The sequence below is a fragment of the Eschscholzia californica genome, unplaced genomic scaffold, assembly GCF_041429995.1.
Source record: "Eschscholzia californica isolate CP2 unplaced genomic scaffold, dmEscCali1.0.p SCAF_3, whole genome shotgun sequence".
In the NCBI taxonomy this organism is placed as follows: Eukaryota; Viridiplantae; Streptophyta; class Magnoliopsida; order Ranunculales; family Papaveraceae; genus Eschscholzia; species Eschscholzia californica.
The window spans coordinates 29,543,305-29,563,394 of record NW_028238420.1 but is presented as its reverse complement, the minus strand read 5'-3'; the positions used below and the strand labels follow the sequence as shown (position 1 = coordinate 29,563,394).

General features: G+C 37.1%; 1 protein-coding gene and 1 pseudogene across 4 annotated transcripts; both read left to right on the top strand.

Moving 5' to 3' along the window:
* Nucleotides 1-5,073: 5,073 nt before the first annotated feature.
* Nucleotides 5,074-20,058, top strand: LOC147549412 (LL-diaminopimelate aminotransferase, chloroplastic-like). Of its 4 annotated transcripts, none has more exons than XM_086672609.1 (11): nt 5,074-5,124; nt 13,663-13,793; nt 13,908-13,984; nt 14,158-14,225; nt 15,421-15,537; nt 15,951-16,013; nt 16,441-16,545; nt 16,844-16,894; nt 18,426-18,746; nt 18,904-19,110; nt 19,466-20,058. In XM_086672609.1, exons 2-11 carry the CDS (start codon nt 13,717-13,719, stop codon nt 19,757-19,759), a joined length of 1,380 nt encoding a protein of 459 aa, XP_086528735.1. In that variant the 5' UTR covers nt 5,074-5,124; nt 13,663-13,716; the 3' UTR covers nt 19,760-20,058. The 4 variants fall into 4 exon arrangements, with proteins under 4 accessions (XP_086528735.1, XP_086528734.1, XP_086528733.1 ...); XM_086672608.1 differs by having other exon boundaries at nt 13,631-13,793; XM_086672607.1 differs by lacking the exon at nt 5,074-5,124 and adding an exon at nt 13,022-13,293 and having other exon boundaries at nt 13,686-13,793.
* On the top strand, nt 17,002-18,185 carry LOC147549413 (putative transcription factor KAN2; annotated as a pseudogene).
* Nucleotides 20,059-20,090: the final 32 nt, after the last annotated feature.

Genomic DNA, 20,090 nt, shown 5'->3' with positions numbered 1-20,090 from the left:
TTTTTCAGTCTACATGCCAAGTGGTCTTTGCTTTTTTCTATAAATCCATCAGCCTGCTCTATGTAAATATTTTCATTTGGATCTATTAAGAAAAGCTATTTTGACGTCCATTTGATGAAGTTCAAGATTAAAATGTTCTACCAATGCCATTATTACTCTGAGGGAATCATTCTTTGAGACTGGAGAAAATGTTTCTGAATAATCAATTCCCTCCCTTTGATTATATCCTTTGGCCACTAGCCTAGATTTGTACCTCTCAATATTTCTTTTAGCATCTCGTTTTGTCTTGAATACCCACTTGTACCCAACCATCTTAGCACCCTCTGGTAATGGTTTAAGTTTCCAAACACCATTTTTACTCATGAATTCAAGTTCTTCTTTCACAACTTCTTTCCATTATGTCGAATGATTACCATTCATAGCTTCTGAAAAACTTGATGGATCATTTATATCAAGAATATCTCCTGTAGCCAAATAGGTCTGGTAATCATAAGATATTGCTGATCTTCTTGCTCTACTCGATCTCCTCATTGGTACAGGATCATCAACAGGAGTTGCTACTTGTTCAAGCTCATCAGGTTGAGCTGCTACTTGTTCCAGCTCATTAGGTTCATGTACGACAACTTCCATTGGTGTAGCTTCATCGACTCGTGGAGATCAACTAAGACACCTGGCAAAACACCAATTGAGTTATCTATAACTTCTTCAAAATTTGAACTTTGATGATTTGAACTACTACTGTTTTGCTCAAGCTCCAAAAACTTAGCATTATCCGTCTCTGTAATCTGTGTTGTCCTTGTAGGACAATAAAACCTGAAACCCTTGGATCTCTCTGGGTATCTAATAAAACGACATGTTACAGCTCGTGGATCTAACTTTTGAATATTTGGATTATAAAGCTTTGTCTCTGCTGGACAACCCCAAACTCGTAAATGGTTCAAACTTGGTTTTCTTCAGTCCAAAGTTCAAATGGAGTTTTCGGCACAGCTTTACTAGGAACTCTATTAAGTATGTAAACAACAGTTTTCAGTGCCTCACCCCAAAAACTTTTCGATAAATCAGAGTGACTCATCATACTTCTAACCATATTCTATATGTTTGATTCATCCTTTCTGCAACCCCATTTTGCTCTGGTGTGCCACGAGTTGTATACTGAGGAACAATTCCGTTTTCTCGAAGGTATTCAACGAAGTTTTCATGATTCATGCCATCTTGATATGATCTTCCATAATATTCTCCACCACGATCAGAACGAACAACCTTGATCTTTTGATCTAATTGTTTTTCTACCTCCAAGTGATAAAGCTTAAAGGTCTGCAGTGCCTCGTACTTATGATGAATAAGGTATATGTATGCGTACCTAGAAAAATCTTCAATAAAAGAGATAAAGTAACGTTGACCTCCACGAGATGGAGTTGGAAAAGGGCCACATGTGTGGATTAATTCCAAAAGATCAGTACTTCTAGTAGCAGTGAGTTTCCTACATTTTGTCAATTTTCCTTTGATACAATCAATACAAGTATGAAAATCACCAAACTCCAAGTACCAAGTACTCATTCAGCAACCAGTCTTTGAAGGCGTTCTTTAGAAATATGTGCTAGTCTTTTATGCCATAACATAGAAGAGTTTTCCCTAAGCAAAGGTCGTTTAACACCAGAAGATGGAGATGCAATAGAATCGACTGATAAGCATACTGATGAAGCAAAACAAACATCTAAGGAAATTTTATACATCCAATCAATCAGAGGACCAAAACCAATATTTTTATTATTCAATCTAATCGAAACAGAAGCATCCTCGAAAAGAAAACCAAACCCAATAGAATCCAACTTCGAAACAGAAATTAAATTCCGCCTTATTTTAGGCACAAAAAATGTTCCTTTTAGATCTAAAAAAAACCTCCTTCTAAAATTAATCTATATGTTCCAACAACTTCTACTTTAATTGGTTCAGCATCCGAGTCCGCCACCCACATTTTTTCCTCCTCCATGGCTTCCCTTTTGTTGATGAACCCCTGTAATGAATTCGAGATATGAACTGAGGAACTAGAGTCAATCCACCAAGTATTTGAAGGAACATCAATTAAATTAGCTTCAAGACAAACAAGTGCTAGGTTATTATTACCTTCTTTATTTTTCAACCAAGCCTTGTATTTGTAGCAGTTCTTTTTCAGATGACCCTTTTTGTAATAGAGAAAACATTCTTTCTCCTCTGGTTTTGGGTTATTAGTTTTAGCCTTTGGTGTTGATGAGACATGAAAATGTCCCATATGAATCTCTTAACTCGGGTCAGTTAGTCCAATTCGAGCAGTTACTCTGATGAATTGTGTGTTTCTTTTGTCCAGGTGTCTTTTACATAATTGAGCGCGAAAATAGACAAAATCGGGAGAAAGACACACTTGAAAGACACACTTGAGGGCATGTTGGTCATTTGGAGGTTAGGCTATTCTGGAAAATTTAGTACTCGGATGGAAAGAAGAGTCCAAGACGAACCCGTGGGTGAAAACAGATTTCAAATCGAAGTCCGCACGAGAAAATTAGACCAGGTAAAAGCTGGAGTGAAAAATAAGTTGACCAGGTAAGCTATGTGACACGTGGCGCAAATCCGAAGGGCAAGATGAGTATTTCGGTATACTGGTGGGTTGTGGAGGATGCTGATCAGGACATAAGATAGAGGCTGATTGGATGCTTTGCCCGCAGCCAACCTTCCATGCTCCGGCTCGGGTTCGATAATCCCTGATGTACACATGTATATAAGCTAGATCCAATGACAAGTGCACCACGTTGTTTAAGTTCTCCAGTAGCTCGCGAAGCATGTGATCATCTCTATAGCCATTAATCTAGCATTCACGTGTGGACGCATGACCAAGATTGAAGCTCTTACGGTGGACGAGCAGGAAATACCGACAGTTGAAAGTGCCGAATCAATGGCAATTGAAGAACTACCCAAAAAGGGTCTTCTTAAATTCTGTAGCGGCAAGAGAGTAGACATAGGACAGGCGATGCTAATAATCACTAAAGTTCTTCATGGACCAAATAAATTTACTCTCACAGAAGTTAGCGACAACATTTTCCTAATATGTTTCGCTACATCAAGCGAGTTATGTTTGGCTTTAGGCAATTCTCCATGGGTGATTCTAGACGACTTGGTGGTTTTACAATTTTGCAATCCAATTCTTGCTCCTACTGCCCATTGTTTTGACACCGCATGGTTCTGGATACAACTTCACAGAATTCCTATTGGATACCTCAACTCTACAAATGTTAACAAATTGGCCGGTCTTATAGGCAATTTCCGTCCTACTACACCGGATGACGCTAAAACCTGGAGTGTTTTTGGCTGTGTCCAAGTTGAAATCAACATCACTAAGAAATTACCTAATCGAGTCAATCTCAATATTACTAATTATTCTCTCATAAGTGTTGAAATCCGTATTGAGAAATTACCCCGCTATTGTTCGTCATGTGGATTAATTGGTCACTCTATTAAATTCTGTCCACATATCCTTCGTTTTGGTGATTTACTTAAAATGAACATAAATGAAGAACAAAGGAATCTAGTCCTCAAATCCATGGAACCAAATTACGGTGAATTATTTAGGGTCCCTCTCAATGCTAGAGGGGGTCCAAAAGAGTATGGATCTTTCTCTACTTTAGATAGTTCCGCTTGTAATGGAATTCTAGGACCCTGCCCAAATCAATCAGAAACACTTCCTAATGTTCCTCCCATTAATGAAAGCTTTGGAGATTTACTAACTATTCTTTCGCAGGTTAAAAGGTTCAAGTCATCTAATTTGGGACCAAGCATTCAGGCCAGCAACTTTCCCTCAACCTCAACTGGGATCACATATTCGGCATCTCCATCATATGACATGACACCAATAGTGGCAGACAACCGCCGACGCTCGAATAAACGAACATCAAGTGTCATCTCCGACAATACTACTTCTGAACGGGTCACGACAACCCTAATGCCGATGGAATAATGAATTACCTCACTTGGAACTGTCGGGGACTCAGGAACGACCCGACTAAGTCAACCCTCAAAGCGTTCCTCACTTCGACGAAACCGGAGTTGGTTTTTATTTCAGAAACACACGTTTCCTCTGTCTCCTCTATTCCCTTTTTTGATTATTTTAATTTAACTAACTCGTTTATAGTCTCCTCTACTGGTCGCAGTGGTGGTCTTTTACTTTATTGGTCTAATTCTATTAATATAAATATTCACTACTCCTCGTGTAATTTAATTCATTTAACTATTACCACTGACTCTGATGTGCACCCTTGGGACTTATTCTGCATATACGGTCCTCTGAGACTTCAAGATAGACTTTCATTTTGGACAGACCTCTCTAATAGAGTCTAGTCGACCACTAACCGTCTCTGCGGTATTGGTGACTTCAACACCATTCGATCAGACTGCGACAAATGGGGTGGCTCGGCATCCACTCCTTTTATGTCTCAATTTAATAGATTCATGACGCAAACGGGCCTTTTAGACCTGGGTTTCCATGTCCCGGGGTTTACCTGGACTAACAACAGATCCATCCACCACCTGACTAGAGAGCGTTTGGACCGTGCAATTTGTAACTCAGATTGGATTCTGAACTGTCCCAATGCGGGCCTTTTCCATTTACCCAGGTACAACATTGACCATGCCTCGATTCTACTTAAACTCCACACTCAGACTAGTATTCAGACCACGATTGCTAAATACGAGATTTTCTGGTCTTCCCACCCGGATTTTAAAGACTCTTTTAAGTCTTTTTGGGACATAACCACAGGATCCTTTCATGATAGAGTTACACAGGTCAAGTCATCGTTAAAAGTTTGGAGTCATCAGACCTTTGGGGTCATTAAAAATAGACTTAATATTCTTTGGACCAGGCTTCTACATATTCAAACTAGACTACCTAATTCTAACACTATTGAAATTGAATCCAATCTCCAGGAACAAATCCTTTATCTCGAAGAACTACAGAGAACAAAGGCGGAGCAAAGATCAAAATTAAACTGGGCCCGGAACGGCGACAGTAATACTAAGGCATTCCACATCTCGATGTCCCAAAGACGCAACAAAAACAAAATCACTCAGATCCACACCTCTACAGGGGAACTCTTAACCGTAGAAAGAGACATTGCATCGGAGATTGTAGCTCATTTTCAGAACTTATTTGAATCTGAGCCAATTGGTCAGTTCCCTCCAGACCTTTTTCAGGCACACAAAGTCATCTCGGCTGAAGATCTGATCACTATTTCTAGTATACCAACTGAGGAGGAAATAAAGCAAGTGGTTATGAACATGAATGCCTCCAAGAGTCCTGGACCTGATGGACTACCGTGCCACTTCTACCAACATAATTGGGATATATTGGGAGCAGCATTGGTAAGTCAGATTCAAGACATTTTCTAACAGGTAATATCGATCCTTCTCTCAATAAAACCACTATTGCGCTTATTCCTAAGATCAGATCCCCATCCAAAGCCACAGGCTTTCGACCAATTGCTTTATGCAAGACATTATATAAGTTCATCACGAAAATCATTGCTAACCGACTTCACCCCTTCTTAGAGAACTGTATTAGTTGGACCCAGAATGCATTTGTTCCCGATCGTCAAATTCTTGACAACATTATTATAACTCAGGAACTCCTTCATTCCATGAGAATTTCTCATGCCAAAAAAGGTGGTTTTTCTTTAAAAGTAGATGTAGCCAAGGCCTATGACAGAGTTAATTGGACCTTTCTAAAGACCACCCTCTCGGTCACAGGCATTCAAGGCCCGATTATGAATTGTGTTACATCGGTTAACTTCAATATTCAGATTAATGGTGGTCTTTACGGTAATATTTCCCCGTCCCGTGGGCTTAGACAAGGGTGTCCCCTTTCACCCTATCTCTTTATCCTCATGGCCCAATCCCTATCACTACTAATTTCACTATATGAGTTACAGGGTACATTTACAGGTTATCAAGTAAATAAATTCTGCCCTCGCATCTCTCACCTACTCTTTGTTGATGATATAATCATTTTCGGATATGCTACTACTCAGAATTTAAAGATGGTTACAGAAATTATCACTCGTTACTCAGACTTCTCGGGTCAAGCCATCAACCTTGATAAATCTGAAGGGATCTAGGGGTATCTAATACACCTAATTGTCTAGTGTTGTTAGCGGAATCTCAAACATCTCTATGTTTAACACTAGTTTCCAGGATCTATACATTAACATATCAATGAACTAGATTGGAAAGATGATTACCTCTTAATCGCTTTCCCACGAACTAAATCCCGACCAGTATTCGGAAGATAAGAGCTCCAAGTGTAGCTCCTCTACTTGAGACACCGAGTATATAACTTGAACTCCCTCCTTTCAGTCAGCTATGACCTTCTTGAAGGTTGAGATGAAGAACTCCTTCTTCTTGACTAGATACTTGAGAAAACTCCTTTTCTCTCTCTCTCTCTGAGATGTATATTCTGAAACTCTTTCAGTTGACAGTTTCTCCTCTTGAGAATTGTCTATCACCAGAGCCTCTTCTTTAGGTTGTCTAATTAGGTATATATAGAAATCCCTAGAAAATGTATTAGACCCAAACTAGGATTCCTAAAACCTAATTATAAGGTAACTTCCAAAATTACCCTCTTTAGGTTCCCTTGAGTGGCCGGCCAACATAGCCCTTTATGGGCTTCCTTGGCCGGCCCACTTAGGGCCTAACCGGCCATGTAATGGCCGGCCCCTTGCCTTGGTTGGCCATCACATGGCCGGCCCACCTAAAGCCTTTCCGGGCCTCCCTTTCGGGCCCGGATTTGTTTATCTCTTTTCGGACTTCTCCGAGCTTATATGGACTTACCAATAATGGATCCAATCCACTTATTTGCCATTCTCTTTCTAGTCAATTCTCTTCGTTCAAATCATTACTCTTATGTGTAACCCTTGTAGGATCCGGTCTATGTTAGTCGCGGATTATCGAAGTTATCCGACGATCGTAGTTGGCTTCTAGCTAAGCATTACGACCCCTAATTGGACCGGACTAATGATCTTCCGAGTAAGGTCATTAAGATCCTATTCGCCAAATTGTACGCATTGCAACCTTGGTCGAAGGACACTCCTTCGGAAGGATACCATTCCTTTAGACCGAGGCAATATATCCTTCAAAATCCTCATTATACTTTGGTCCAGGAGTTCCACACGACTTCAAGCAACTCTACACTCGGGAACTATCGGCTCCTTTGATGGATGATCGAGCCAAATACCTAGGTTCCTTAATCCTCAAACCTGGTAATCACATTCAAAGCTATGAATGGTTAGAAGAGAAATTCAATAAAATATTAGCTCACTAGAAAAGCAAAGTGGTTACACAAGCAGGAAGAACCACTCTCATCAAGTCGGTTTTGAACTCTTACTGCACTTACCCATTTAGTCTTCATAAAGTGCCCAAAACAGTTATTCATAAATTGGAACAACAAGAACAATCATTTTGGTGGGGACACAACAACCATGAAAGGAAAATGCATTTTATCAATTGGGAAATTATTTCCAGTTCACAATCAGATGGAGGACTGGGTATAAGATCACTAGATTTGGTAAATGACTCTTTGTTTGCAAAATTAATTTGGAGAATGATAACAAACCCAACTGCTGTATGGGTACAATTACTCAAAGGAAAATACCATCCTGAAGAATTTTTTTGGATATGCAGTACATCTAAACCTAAGACTAGTTTATGGCACTCGATAATAAAAGTCAGAGAAACAATGGCTCATAACACTATGTGGATGATTGGTTCAGGCAGAGACATCAATATCATAGAGGACCCTTGGATCCCTGATCTACCTCTCCATATACCTTCCCTTCAATCTCTTACAACTCACATTAACAAAGTGGCCGACCTCATAGACAGATCTACTAATACATGGAAAGATAACATTCTACAACAATTTTTTCAACTGGAGACAATCAATGCAATCAAGAACATCACATTACCGAACCTCAGAACAGAAGACAAATTGATATGGTGTCCTCATCCCCAAGGTAAGTTTTCTCCTAAATCTTTCTACACTTCCATAAAAACCAGACCTATACTTCATGAATCTATTGTTGACTTTCCATGGAATAAATTTTGGAGCAAAAATGACATGAGCCCTAAGATTCAATTATTTATCTGGAGACTCATCCATGATGGTCTTGTTGTTCTTAGCAACATTGGTATTCGTCTACCTCATATCAATCAGACATGTATTATGTGTAACAGTGAGTTAGAGACGAGTATTCATCTCTTTGGCACTTGTCCTAAACTTAATCAACTACTACATATCTCTAATATCAACTTAAACAACCATCAAATAGAAGAGCCAGTCAAAACACTTCAAAATATGCTTAATCAAGGAAGTAGATCTAACAAAATCTGGTTAGATTATACTTATCTGTTATATTCCTGGTGGAAAGCTCGTAAAAATAAACATTTGAATGGAGTCGAACTAGATCTACAAAGCATCTCTCCTCGATCAAAGGTACGCACCATCTAACTCGATTAACAACTCTCACCATTCTCCTAGTGTTGAACAGGCAAGCCAGTGGATTCCTCCTCCATCAGGAAAAATAAAATTAAACGTTGATGGTAGCTTCTCACCTACAAGGAGTTCAGCCGCTGCTGTGGCTAGAGATTCACTTGGAAAAGTTATTTCGACATTGAAATCATCTTTCACGCCGATCTCGGTTCTCCAGAGCGAACTAAACGGAGTACTCTTAGGGTTGCAACTAGGGCAACATCTTGGTGAAAGGGGTTTTATAATAGAAAGTGACTCGTCCATCATCGTTGGATTCTTATCCAACGATCTAAAGGAGCCCCCCGTGGCGTTTAACAGATCAAATATTGGAGACCAAAGCAAGGTTAAGTGAAACGGAGGTTATCATCACCCACTGTCTAAGGGGATGTAACCAACTCGCTCATGAGCTGGCAGTCTCATGATGCTTTTATTGTCTTTAACGCTGTAGTTATCCTCTACTCGGTCAACTCTTTATAATTTTACTTTGACCGTAATATTTGGCGTTAAAAAAAAAAGAGCTAGGCTGTTAATGGCAAGATATTTTTTACAACTTCTGCTATCTCCATATTTCCTATCCTCTAAACGAAAATGGAAACAAGATTTCTAGAGTCAATTATTTGGAAAAAGGAGATTCTTAGAGAGGGAAGGAAGTTTTATTCAAAACAAGAGTTGAAGATATTTTGTTCGACAGGAAAAGTGGGCGTTAATGGAGGGATTTAAAACGGCAGAGATATTCAATGGAGGGAAACGTTTCCTGGTTATAGAATTCGATGGATTATGTTTATAAAAAGAAGATATTGAAGGCAGAGGGATTGACTGAATATATGTTCTAGAGAGAAAGAGCTCTAGGCTTTTCATCTTTTCCATTTTTAGAGACGAGTTTGGTTGGAAATTGGAGAGAACTCTCCATTTACAGAGAGAGAAAGAGATTGGATTCAAAGAGAATCTCAGAGGAGGATTCAAATATTTTGACAGAAGAGGGAAAGAGAAGATTTGGGAATTTTGGTATCCTAAACTTTATAAAAACAGAGCTTCATCAAATCACGATCATCTCATCTTTAGGGGAGTGAGTTCGGCTAGGAGTTACAGAGACCTTCTTCTTCTTCATATAGCTGAAAAGATAAACTTTTAGAGAAAGGGAGAAGAATAAAGAGTTATCATCATCTCCTTCTTCCTCTGTTCTTATTTTAGTGAGAGAAAAAAGGAAACATAGTGAGAGAGAGGATTATTTTCTAATTATTCATCTAATATAATCTTCTCCTTTATTTAATGGTGTTAGTTGTTTTGATTAAAATGAAACAAAGAGAGAAGCAATAAAGAGAGAGAGAAATTTTGGTGAAGAAGAAGATCATGTTTGGTTAGCAAGTGCTGCTGGAAACTTCTTTTCCCACTTGCTGGAAAGTTATTTTCCTTAAGGTGAGTTTGGCTGCCAGTGGAAAATCAGTGAGAAAAGTTATGTTTTCCTTCAATTTTCTCTTATTCATCATATTAATTTTAATCTCGTATTATGATTAGCCAATCTTCTATTTAGGGTTGATGATGAAACCATGTTCAATCTTTTAGAAACATATTTTGAATTGATTAATTCTCTAACTATGCTTTAATGTTTAAGTTATTTTGTTAAATCTGTTATCTTTTCATTTTAATTCTCTGCTTTTAGGTTTGATACATCATGCTTAGGTTAAATCCTTTGATGGTGTATACTTATCAATTGATAAGTATTTTGAATTGATTAATTCTCTAACTGTGCTTTAATGTTTAAGTTATTTTGTTAAATCTGTTATCTTTTCACTTTAATTCTCTGCTTTTAGGTTTGATACATCATGCTTAGGTTAAATCATTTGATGGTGTATACCTTATCAATTGAAAAATTTAACATAGAAAACTTAAATAAAAGAATTTCCGAAATAGGCATTTTCGCTGTTTACGAAGTATAATTCCATAGCTTTAATTCGCTGAAGAATCTATTTCCATGAAATAGCCAATTTTAATTCCTTGTTCCCCCTCAGAATTAGCTTCCGTGGAAAATCAAAATAAAAATATTTTAATATATTCGGGTACCTAAAACCTAATATTTATCTCCATATATATTCAAAATGACATTTTTATCCAAACATTTAACAAAACAAACTTTTACTTATACATTTGACACATGACATTCTTGACCTTCTTACTAAATGGCCTGTTTATAAAGTTGTCAAAATAACATTTTGACTTTATGTAGTCAAAGTTACATTTTCCCCTTTTATAATATCAAATTGACACTTTCCTTTATGTTGTTAAAATGACATTCTTACCCTCGTATTATACCAAAATGACAGTTTTGTCCTTATGTGGTATGAATGACATTCTTACTTTTATCTTATAAAAATAGTTTGTCTGCACTTTTATATTAAAATGACATTTTTACCCTTTTATATTAGTAAAATCTTTTTTTGATCCATACGTTGTCAAAGTTACATTTTTTATCTTGTTTTATTAACAACTTGACATTCTTACTCTTAAGTTAGCAAAGTGACATAAGTGTAAATAATTTTGACAACATAAAAGTAAAAATATAATTTTGTCAACATAAGGGTAAAAATGTAATTTGGACAACATAAGGGTGAAAATGTAATTTTAGCAACATTAGGGCCAAAAATGTCATTTTGACAACATAAAGAGTCTATAAAAGCTCTTGATTGAATATTATATTCGTAGAAGTTTTTTTTTTGTTGAAAGTTCGTAGAAGTTAGTTGTCAACCAAATAATAGATTTTGTGTTTCCACGGAATAATAAATGACAAACAAACGAAAGAACTCTTATTTCCACGGAATAAATTCCATGGAAACCTTTTATTTCTATGGAATTATTTCCCTGATATCAAACACCACTTTAGAAGAAAATGATTGTTTGATTTGAGGATGTTTCTATCCACAAAAAAGTTTTAAGTGGCGAGTCTAGTGAATGCGGCTAATAAAAGAACTAATGGAAGAATTCCTAGCTTTTGGGAATGGTAGAAATAATGGAGACATTCCAAGGTTATATGAATCAGCTTGACCAATAATGAAGTGGTGTGAGTAAAATGTGACTTGGTCAAAGAAAATTGACTAAGTCAAATCGAATGTGAGTGTGGCAAGTAACAAAATGTTGAGTGTATATAAAATTCCCGTACAATGTTTGAGCAGATAGAAGGGAAACTATAAGCGATCCAACTTTTCAAGCCCAAACTTTTTGCCTTCTCGACCGTCCACTAACTTCCTACTCTCTCCCTCTAAAACCCTAAATCTCCCCAAGATACAGATTTTGCTCGACTACGAGCTTCAATCTTATTTATTCTCAATCTAACACTCTCTAACTTAAGATTCTGATTGGGACAATTACTGAAACCCCCACCTTTTCGTAATACACATTACTGAAACCCCCACCTTTTTGGTGATTTCCGTCAGATTTAACGGAGTGGTGCCGTTAGTAATGTGGAGTGACCGAAATGCCCATTGGTTAAACAAGCCCGGCCTTTCTGAAACCAAAAAACTGGGCACCTTCGAGCAAAAACGTGGGGCGCAAATAACCTACTCTATCTTCTCTAGAGGTGCTCAAAAGGCCGGGCCGGGCCGGGTTGGGCCCGGGACCGGCCCGTTCCGTACAGGCCCGGACCGGCCTGGCCCGTACGGAAAACGGGTCAGGTCAACCCGGGTTCTGTCCCGGGCCCGGGCTGGGCCTCTATTTTGGGCCCGGCCCGGAAAAGCCCGGCAACTTATTTTTTTTTTCCTTTTTCTATTTTTCTTTAGAAAATATTCCTCCTACTCATTTATATCCTATTTAGAAAATATAACAAACTTAAGTTGGAGAAGAAATTTTTGGTAAGGTTTAAAAAATCTTATCGAAAAATAAATTTAAGTAAGTTGTTGAGTTAGAAAGAAATATTTATATTTATGTTAAGGATTCATATCCTTATGTAAGTTTAGAAAATCTTTTCCGTTTTAAGTTAGAGAATATAAAAAGAATATTGGTAAGTTTCATGAAACCATTTTTGTGTAAGTTTTAGAAAATCTTTTCTTTTCGAGTAAGAGAAGAAATTTTTAGTAAATACTATAAATTATTTAAGTAAGTTCCATTTTGTTTTAATTTACTTTAGGTAAGTTCGATTTTTTTAGGTAAATAGTCATTACTTTAATACTACGTGATAAGTTTTATTTTCTTTTAAGTAAGTTCTATTACAAATAGTTTTATATTTGTAATATTTCTTTTTAATTTACTTTTAGGATTAGTTAAGTTTTAATTGAGTTTCATATTAAAAACTAGAAAAAAAAAAAAAATTTAGCCTGGTCCAACCCGGGTTTGACCCGGCCCGGATAGGCCTGGCCTGGGTCAACTCACGGTCCCGGGCTGGGCCATAGGTTTAGCCAACCCGGGACCGGGCCGACCCGGGGCTATTCCAGCCCGGGTTGCTTGGGCCCGGCCCGGCCTTTTCAGCACCACTATTTACCTAATTTCAATTTCACAAACTTTATGTGAATTCTTCTCCATCCCAGCCCCAAACTAATCCAGCTTTTGTTGGTTGTTCAAACCGAGTTTGAAACTCGAAAAGGTGGGGGTTTCAGAGGTTTGAATCTCGGTGGATAATCAAGTTAGGGTTACTCAAGTTTGAATCTCGAAGGTGCTCTCTCTATCATCTCCATCCCAGCAAAAAACGACCAGCAATACCAATTATTCAAACCGAGTTTGAATCTCGAAGGTGCTCTCTCCATCTCTCTTGTAATCAACAGGTGCTCTCTCTCTCTCTCGTAATCCATTCAAACTACTCAAACCTCCTGAAATTGATGTGTATTATGAGCTAGGGTAAGGTAATTAGTTTGAAATTGATGAGAAATTGAAATTAGGGTTTAATTTTTTTTTAACTAGGGTTTAATTAGGGTTATCAAACTTGATGTGAACACAAACCAACTGAAATTAGGGTTTATGCAAAATTCACATAAAGTTTGTGAAATTGAAATTAGGGTTTTTTGGTGGGAAATTTGTTGGTATTCGTGTACCGTTTTGTGGTGGGATCTTGTAATATAACCTTATAACAATCTCTCTCTCTCTAAATTACAAAGAAGCAAGAGCGATTATAGGAAGATAAGATTCTTAATTAGCATTTCTCTCTCTGATACCACAGGAATCGATCGACTTTCATTTTGTCGTTGAAAATGTCGTTGACGCAACTCTCAGCTTCGGTTTCTTCATCTTCATCTGCATTTTTAGGTCAACGAAGCACAAATTCAAGGTTTTCTGCTTTAACTCTCTTGAAAAGCTCGTATCTTTTTATATTGTTGATGTTCCTTGTACCTCAGAGAATTAATTTTCATGTTCAGTTTCTTACTTTGCTTGCATTTTGCAGAACTTCAAAGATTTCAGTTCCAGTGAGAAGCAATTTGATCTGTAAATGTGTCGCAACACCTTCAACTGAGAAGACTGGTATTGAATTTGTTGCTCCTTTTTCTTTTTTGGATTTTTTCATGTTCCTGTATTCCGCTATTGATAAATTATTTGGATGAGGTTTCTAATACAAGATCAAAATTTCTTAATAAATTATAATATGACAATTTGGATAAGGTTTCTGCTACAAGATCAAAATTTCTTTTCTGCAGCTTATACGACAAAGGTCTCTCGAAATGCAAATATGGCGAAACTTCAAGCTGGTTATTTGTTTCCTGAGGTCAGAGATTTGACTTTGATCAATATGAGTTTAGTTTAGTTAGCCAATTACAATTTCTTTGGTTCTTCTAATTTGGTTTAGTCGTAGTTGTCAATGTTCAAAAAAGTGCATGTTATGCCCACATATGCGCACGCCTTGAGGCAAAATATGTGCGTACATCAGAATCTACACCTCTCTACGCAATAGAGGGGGTGTAAGTAACAACAATCAGTCGTCCTTTTAGGTGACAAGTCAGTGAAGTGACAACTCTTGTTGTTCTTTTAAGTGACAAGTGATGATTTTGTTGTTCTTTCCTCTCTTTTTCTTGAACTTGTAGAGTTAGTCAAAAGGGTAGAAATGACCAAAAGCATTCATATTCGTTAACTTTACTGCTTAAAAAACTAATTTCTTGCAGTACGACGGGTACAAGCACATTCAATAAAATTTAGTATTAATAGAATCAAATGCTATTACTATATTAAAATAAATGAAAGTGAAGCTACGCCTTTTTGCCGCCCTTAGGCACCACCTCCCATTGTTATAAAATAAGGCATTAGGCGGAAAAACGCTTTTTAAACACTGATAGCTGTACCAATACTCTAAAAACAGATAAAATTAAGTAGGTAAAGCCCACATATATTGGGTGATAACATCTGCGTATCTCTACTGGGAAGATCAGCGAATGAATCTTTCTGAATGGAAAAGATAAATCTATTCTTTATGCTCTATGCTTTATGTTTCAAAAAGAAAAAAATGGATTATTTTAGCTATTACAAGTTATACTTAAATGCAGCTATTCTTTATGTTTTATGGTAACAATGAACAAATCACCAGACAACAAAAGAAACAAGAAAAACAGTTGAGCTCTATTGATCTATATTTGTTAATAAGAGTCGAGCTTGACTATTATTTAAGATGGAAATATGATCTTGGAAAGAAGAAAGGATAATACAACAGGGTAGTGAAGCTTGTAGAATTGATAGTCGTTCGACTCAGGATCCGGACGTACTCAGAATTGTAATCAAGATGACATTGTTTAGCAGTACATATCTTATGTCATTAACTCTTTATGTGTTTGTTTGTTGAGAGGGATTGTTTTCTCCACTATTATACTAGGATCATACTGAAATACGCCAAAAGGATAAAATCATTATGCTTCTATAGTCTAACCAATATGATTGACTTCTTAATGTCTGTCCGTTTGCTCTCTACTTAGATTGCCAGAAGAAGGGGAGCTCACTTGCAGAAGTACCCTGATGCAAAGGTGATAAGTCTTGGAATTGGTGACACAACCGAGCCCATTCCTGATGTTATAACATCTGCCATGGCAGAGGTAATACTTCTAATTCTAAAGATATTTAGAACCCTTTTGTTACATTGATATTCTGTCGAGAAACTTTATTTTTAAAAATTAAGAGCATTATTAATGATTCTTCCATTAAATGTAAAAGGAAATTCGTTTAGCCACATTCCACAAACTTTTAAGAAGTTGTGCCTTCAATTGATTATTTGAATTTCTTTTTTTGCTTCTAAAAAAGGCCAAAATTAATTTCTAGTAGCATAATATGTGTGGAAGGTTACAATTCTTGGCCCTTCTGTAGGGTTAAAATCAAACTTCTTTTGTGTCTGTTTGCAAGAACCTCTCCTGACCACATCCATATTTTTCACGTAAAGTTGCGATCTCAAGAAATAAGAACTTTTTCATGTTTCTGACTCACTCAAAATTGTTCTAACTTCTAATTGCAGAGAGCAAAAGCATTGTCGACTTTGGAGGGTTACAGTGGTTATGGAGCTGAACAAGGTGAAAAAGTATGTCTTTTTTCTTGTGTTTGTGTGTTTTACCTGTTGCCAAGGGCTTCTTAATCAGGAAAACCTCAGGTTTAACTCTGCATGTGTTGCTTCTGAAGTTATTATCTTCCTTACCTTGGTTCATTTGGTACTTCTATATTGTTTATTTTCAAAACCATGTCAGAAGAATCAAATTTTTGAAGTGTCGTTAAAGGCTGATTTCTTATTATCGTGTTACTTCTCTTGTAAAAAGTGATAGAATATCATGACAACCTAAACATTGTGAACTTTGTGCTTATTCTACTGTTATGAATATTCATTGTGAAAAATACCATATGGTTTTTATAAGTTATAACAGTATATGATAATATGGTTACTGATCATAAGCTCAAGAAGCAAAGCATGTCTTCCATTCTTAGGCGGCTAACCACAATTTTCATCTTTGCAGCTACTAAGGGCTAAAATTGCATCGACGTATTACCCAGACCTTGGGATAGCGGATAGCGATATATTTGTGTCTGATGGTGCGAAGTGTGACATTTCCCGTCTTCAGGTTTGTTTTAGTTTGTGTTAGGGGTGTTCAATTTATGTTTACATGTTTCTTTATGCCTATTGCTGATACAAAGTCCCAATCTGAGTGTCCAAAAGCATTCGAGTATTGGATAAGAGTATCTACATTTAAGACAAGGAAAAAAAATATTAAAACTAATATCAATGTTACATAGTTTAAAAGTAAAACTTCTGATTACTAGAATATGATTTCCCATTGCTGGTTCATTGTTGAGCTTATTATATTTTAGTTAAACTTTTTAATCTTTAATGACTTTGTTCTTTGGTGTCTAAAATTGCAGCTTCTTTTTGGGGCAAACGTGTCAATTGCGGTTCAAGATCCATCTTATCCGGTAACATTAATTTAATCATACATTTTCTCTTTTCCTTGGACTTCATCTCCGTCAATAAGTTCGTTACATATTTTAACATCTCAATATCTAGATTTACATCATTGGCGATGTTAATTTTTTTGGCCGCGGCTTTGGGGCATAAAGAAAAGTCTCCAGGGCATAAAGACTTTGGTCAACAAGATTTGACTTAGAGAACATTTTCATGTTAGGTCCAAAATTGAATTTTTGTTTTTTGCCCTCTATTCTTCATCTCCTCCACTCTTTCTCCTTCTCTCTCTCTCTCTCTCTCTCTCTCTCTCTCTCTCCTTCTCTCTCTCTCTCTCTCTCTCTCTCTCTCTGCTCTCTCTCTCTCTCTCAGTGTCTCTCCTTCTCTCACGATCCCTCTCATGGTCCTCTGCCCTCTTCTTACCCTAGAAACCCAAACTCACGAACAATAAACCCACTTCTAGTTGGAGAAGAATGACAAAGATGGAATTTTTCCAGCACAACCTGATCTCTCTCTTCAAATTAGTCCTCCAAACAGTACCTACTTTTAGTTGGAGAAGAATCACATATGACGAAATTGATCTAGGGTTGTGGAGAAGAACAACAAATTCTTCAAATAACATGGTGGCTACAAATGCTGCAAAATCTTATTATTCCACTCGTCTTGATCTCTCTTTAGCAAATCCAACTAAGGTTTCAGAATCTAACTCTAACATCATTATCTCCACCATAGAAATCTTGTCCACTCTCACCATCAACATCAAATTAATCATCATCTCCATGATCATCATCAACCACAACGATCCCATCATCAACAAGTACTACATCAAGCATATCAACAACCAACACTTGTTCATCAGCATAATCAAGATCAACTAGGTTACCTAAAACCCATTAGAGGAATTCCGGTTTACCAAAATCATTCTTCTTTATCTTACCTTCAACAACAACCACCATTTGATTCTTCTTCTTCTCCTTCTAATGCAACTACAGCTTCTTCCCAATCACAGAATATGATGATGAGACAAAGATTTCAAATAAGATTTCCATCAAAACGATCATGAGAGCGCCTCAGAATGAGTTGGACTCCTACCCTCCATTATCGATTGATCATGCTGTTGAACTTTTAGGTGGCCATGAAAGTAAGCTTAATTTGACAAATACCTAACTTTGTATTCTTAATTTTACTCAACATCTCTCGTAATTAGACAATAATCAACTTCATTTGGATTCTATTTTCAATGTCTAATTTCATGTTTTGACAAAACTGTGGTGGGGAGGACGATGAAGATGAAGATTCCGGGCTAAAAACAATCTAAGTAGATTTTTGGACTAAAAAATGAATGAGCCCAAGTCAATCTTGATTGTCAAAGTCTTTATTCCCCGGAGATTTTTCTTTATGCCCGAGAGAATCCACCATTTTTTTTCTTTTTGAATGCCCAATGCGCTACAGAGAGAAGGCGTTATTTAACAATATCTTTTAGCACATTTGAGATTCTTTCACTGTCCTGTTAAATGCGTAAGATCCTTCTTTTCCTGTTTACAGGCCTACGTGGATTCAAGTGTAATTATGGGCCAAACTGGCCAATTCCAGAAGGATGTTGAGAAGTATGGAAACATTGAGTACATGAGATGTAATCCAGAGAATGGTTTCTTTCCTGATTTATCTTCGGTTGCAAAAACCGATGTTATCTTTTTCTGTTCACCAAACAACCCTACTGGTTCAACTGCTACAAGGGAACAACTGACACAGCTAGTACAGTTCGCAAAGAAAAATGGGTCTATCATTGTTTACGATTCAGCATATGCTATGTACATTTCAGATGACTGCCCAAAATCTATCTACGAAATTCCTGGAGCAAAAGAGGTCAGTGAATTGTTTGTTTTCTCTTTCATCTTTTTTCTCTTCCTCAGGGTTAGTACATAATAATTCGGAATATAAGTTCATTCTACTCGTAAATTCTTTCTCAAGTACAAGAAGGAAAATTTGTATATTCTTAGTTTTTACTTTTTAAACACTGCAGGTAGCAATTGAGACAGCTTCGTTTTCGAAGTATGCTGGATTTACTGGAGTTCGTCTTGGATGGACTGTAGTTCCCAAGGAGCTTCTTTTCTCAGATGGATTTCCTGTAGCAAGGGACTTCAACCGTATAGTTTGTACTTGCTTTAATGGTGCATCTAACATTGCTCAAGCCGGGGGACTAGCTTGTCTTTCCCCAGAGGGTCTCAAGGTTAGTTTCATTACTTTCAGTACAGTTAGAGGTGTCAATCGAGCCAAACCTTATAAAGGCCCACATGCTTCCCTAGATGGGCATGGGTAGCCCGACCAGTTTTACTCCTCTTCAGGTGGGGTCTTTTTTTTTTCTTGTGATTGTCGGAATCTAACTCCTCTAGATGTCCAACCCCAATAGACATTATGAGTCTGACAAAAACAGAGATTGAAATCTGGCTCGAGCGAACCTAGACCTTGAACCAATTTTCAGATTGACTTAAAGATAAAACAACCACTGCTTAAGTACAGTTCAAAAAATATTATACAATTCCATCCTTGACAACAGCCATGAAATATATTTCGAATTCTTTCAGGCAATGCAAGATGTAGTCGGTTTCTACAAGGAGAATACACAGATAATAATGGAGACATTCAATTCACTTGGTTTTAAAGTATATGGAGGAAAGAATGCTCCATACGTGTGGGTTCATTTCCCTGGCCAAAGTTCTTGGGATGTTTTCTCTGAGATTCTTGAGAAGACTCATCTTGTTACAACTCCTGGAAGTGGATTCGGACCAGGTGGTGAAGGATTTGTTCGAGTAAGTGCCTTCGGTCACAGGGACAACGTAATAGAAGCCTCTAAAAGATTAACAGAACTCTTCAAGTAAATCCAAGTAAGATGCTGCAATTTTCCGAGTTTCTGTTAATTTATCATGCCTTGTGCTTTTGAAGATTTATCTTCTATTAGTCTTAGTAGTTACTACTTAGTTCATAAATTCAAGGAGCAGTTTCTTAGTAATTGGAAGAGATGATTACCATATTTATTGATCTCTAGTCATGGACGAAAATGTTATTAGTGATGATGATGATTACCGTGATTGTATGATGATTGATGTGGTTCATGTTTGAAAGATATTATATCATTATGACATGACATAGTCATCACTAAATGAAATCTGATTTTATACATTAGGTTGGTAACATAGTAATTCTCACACC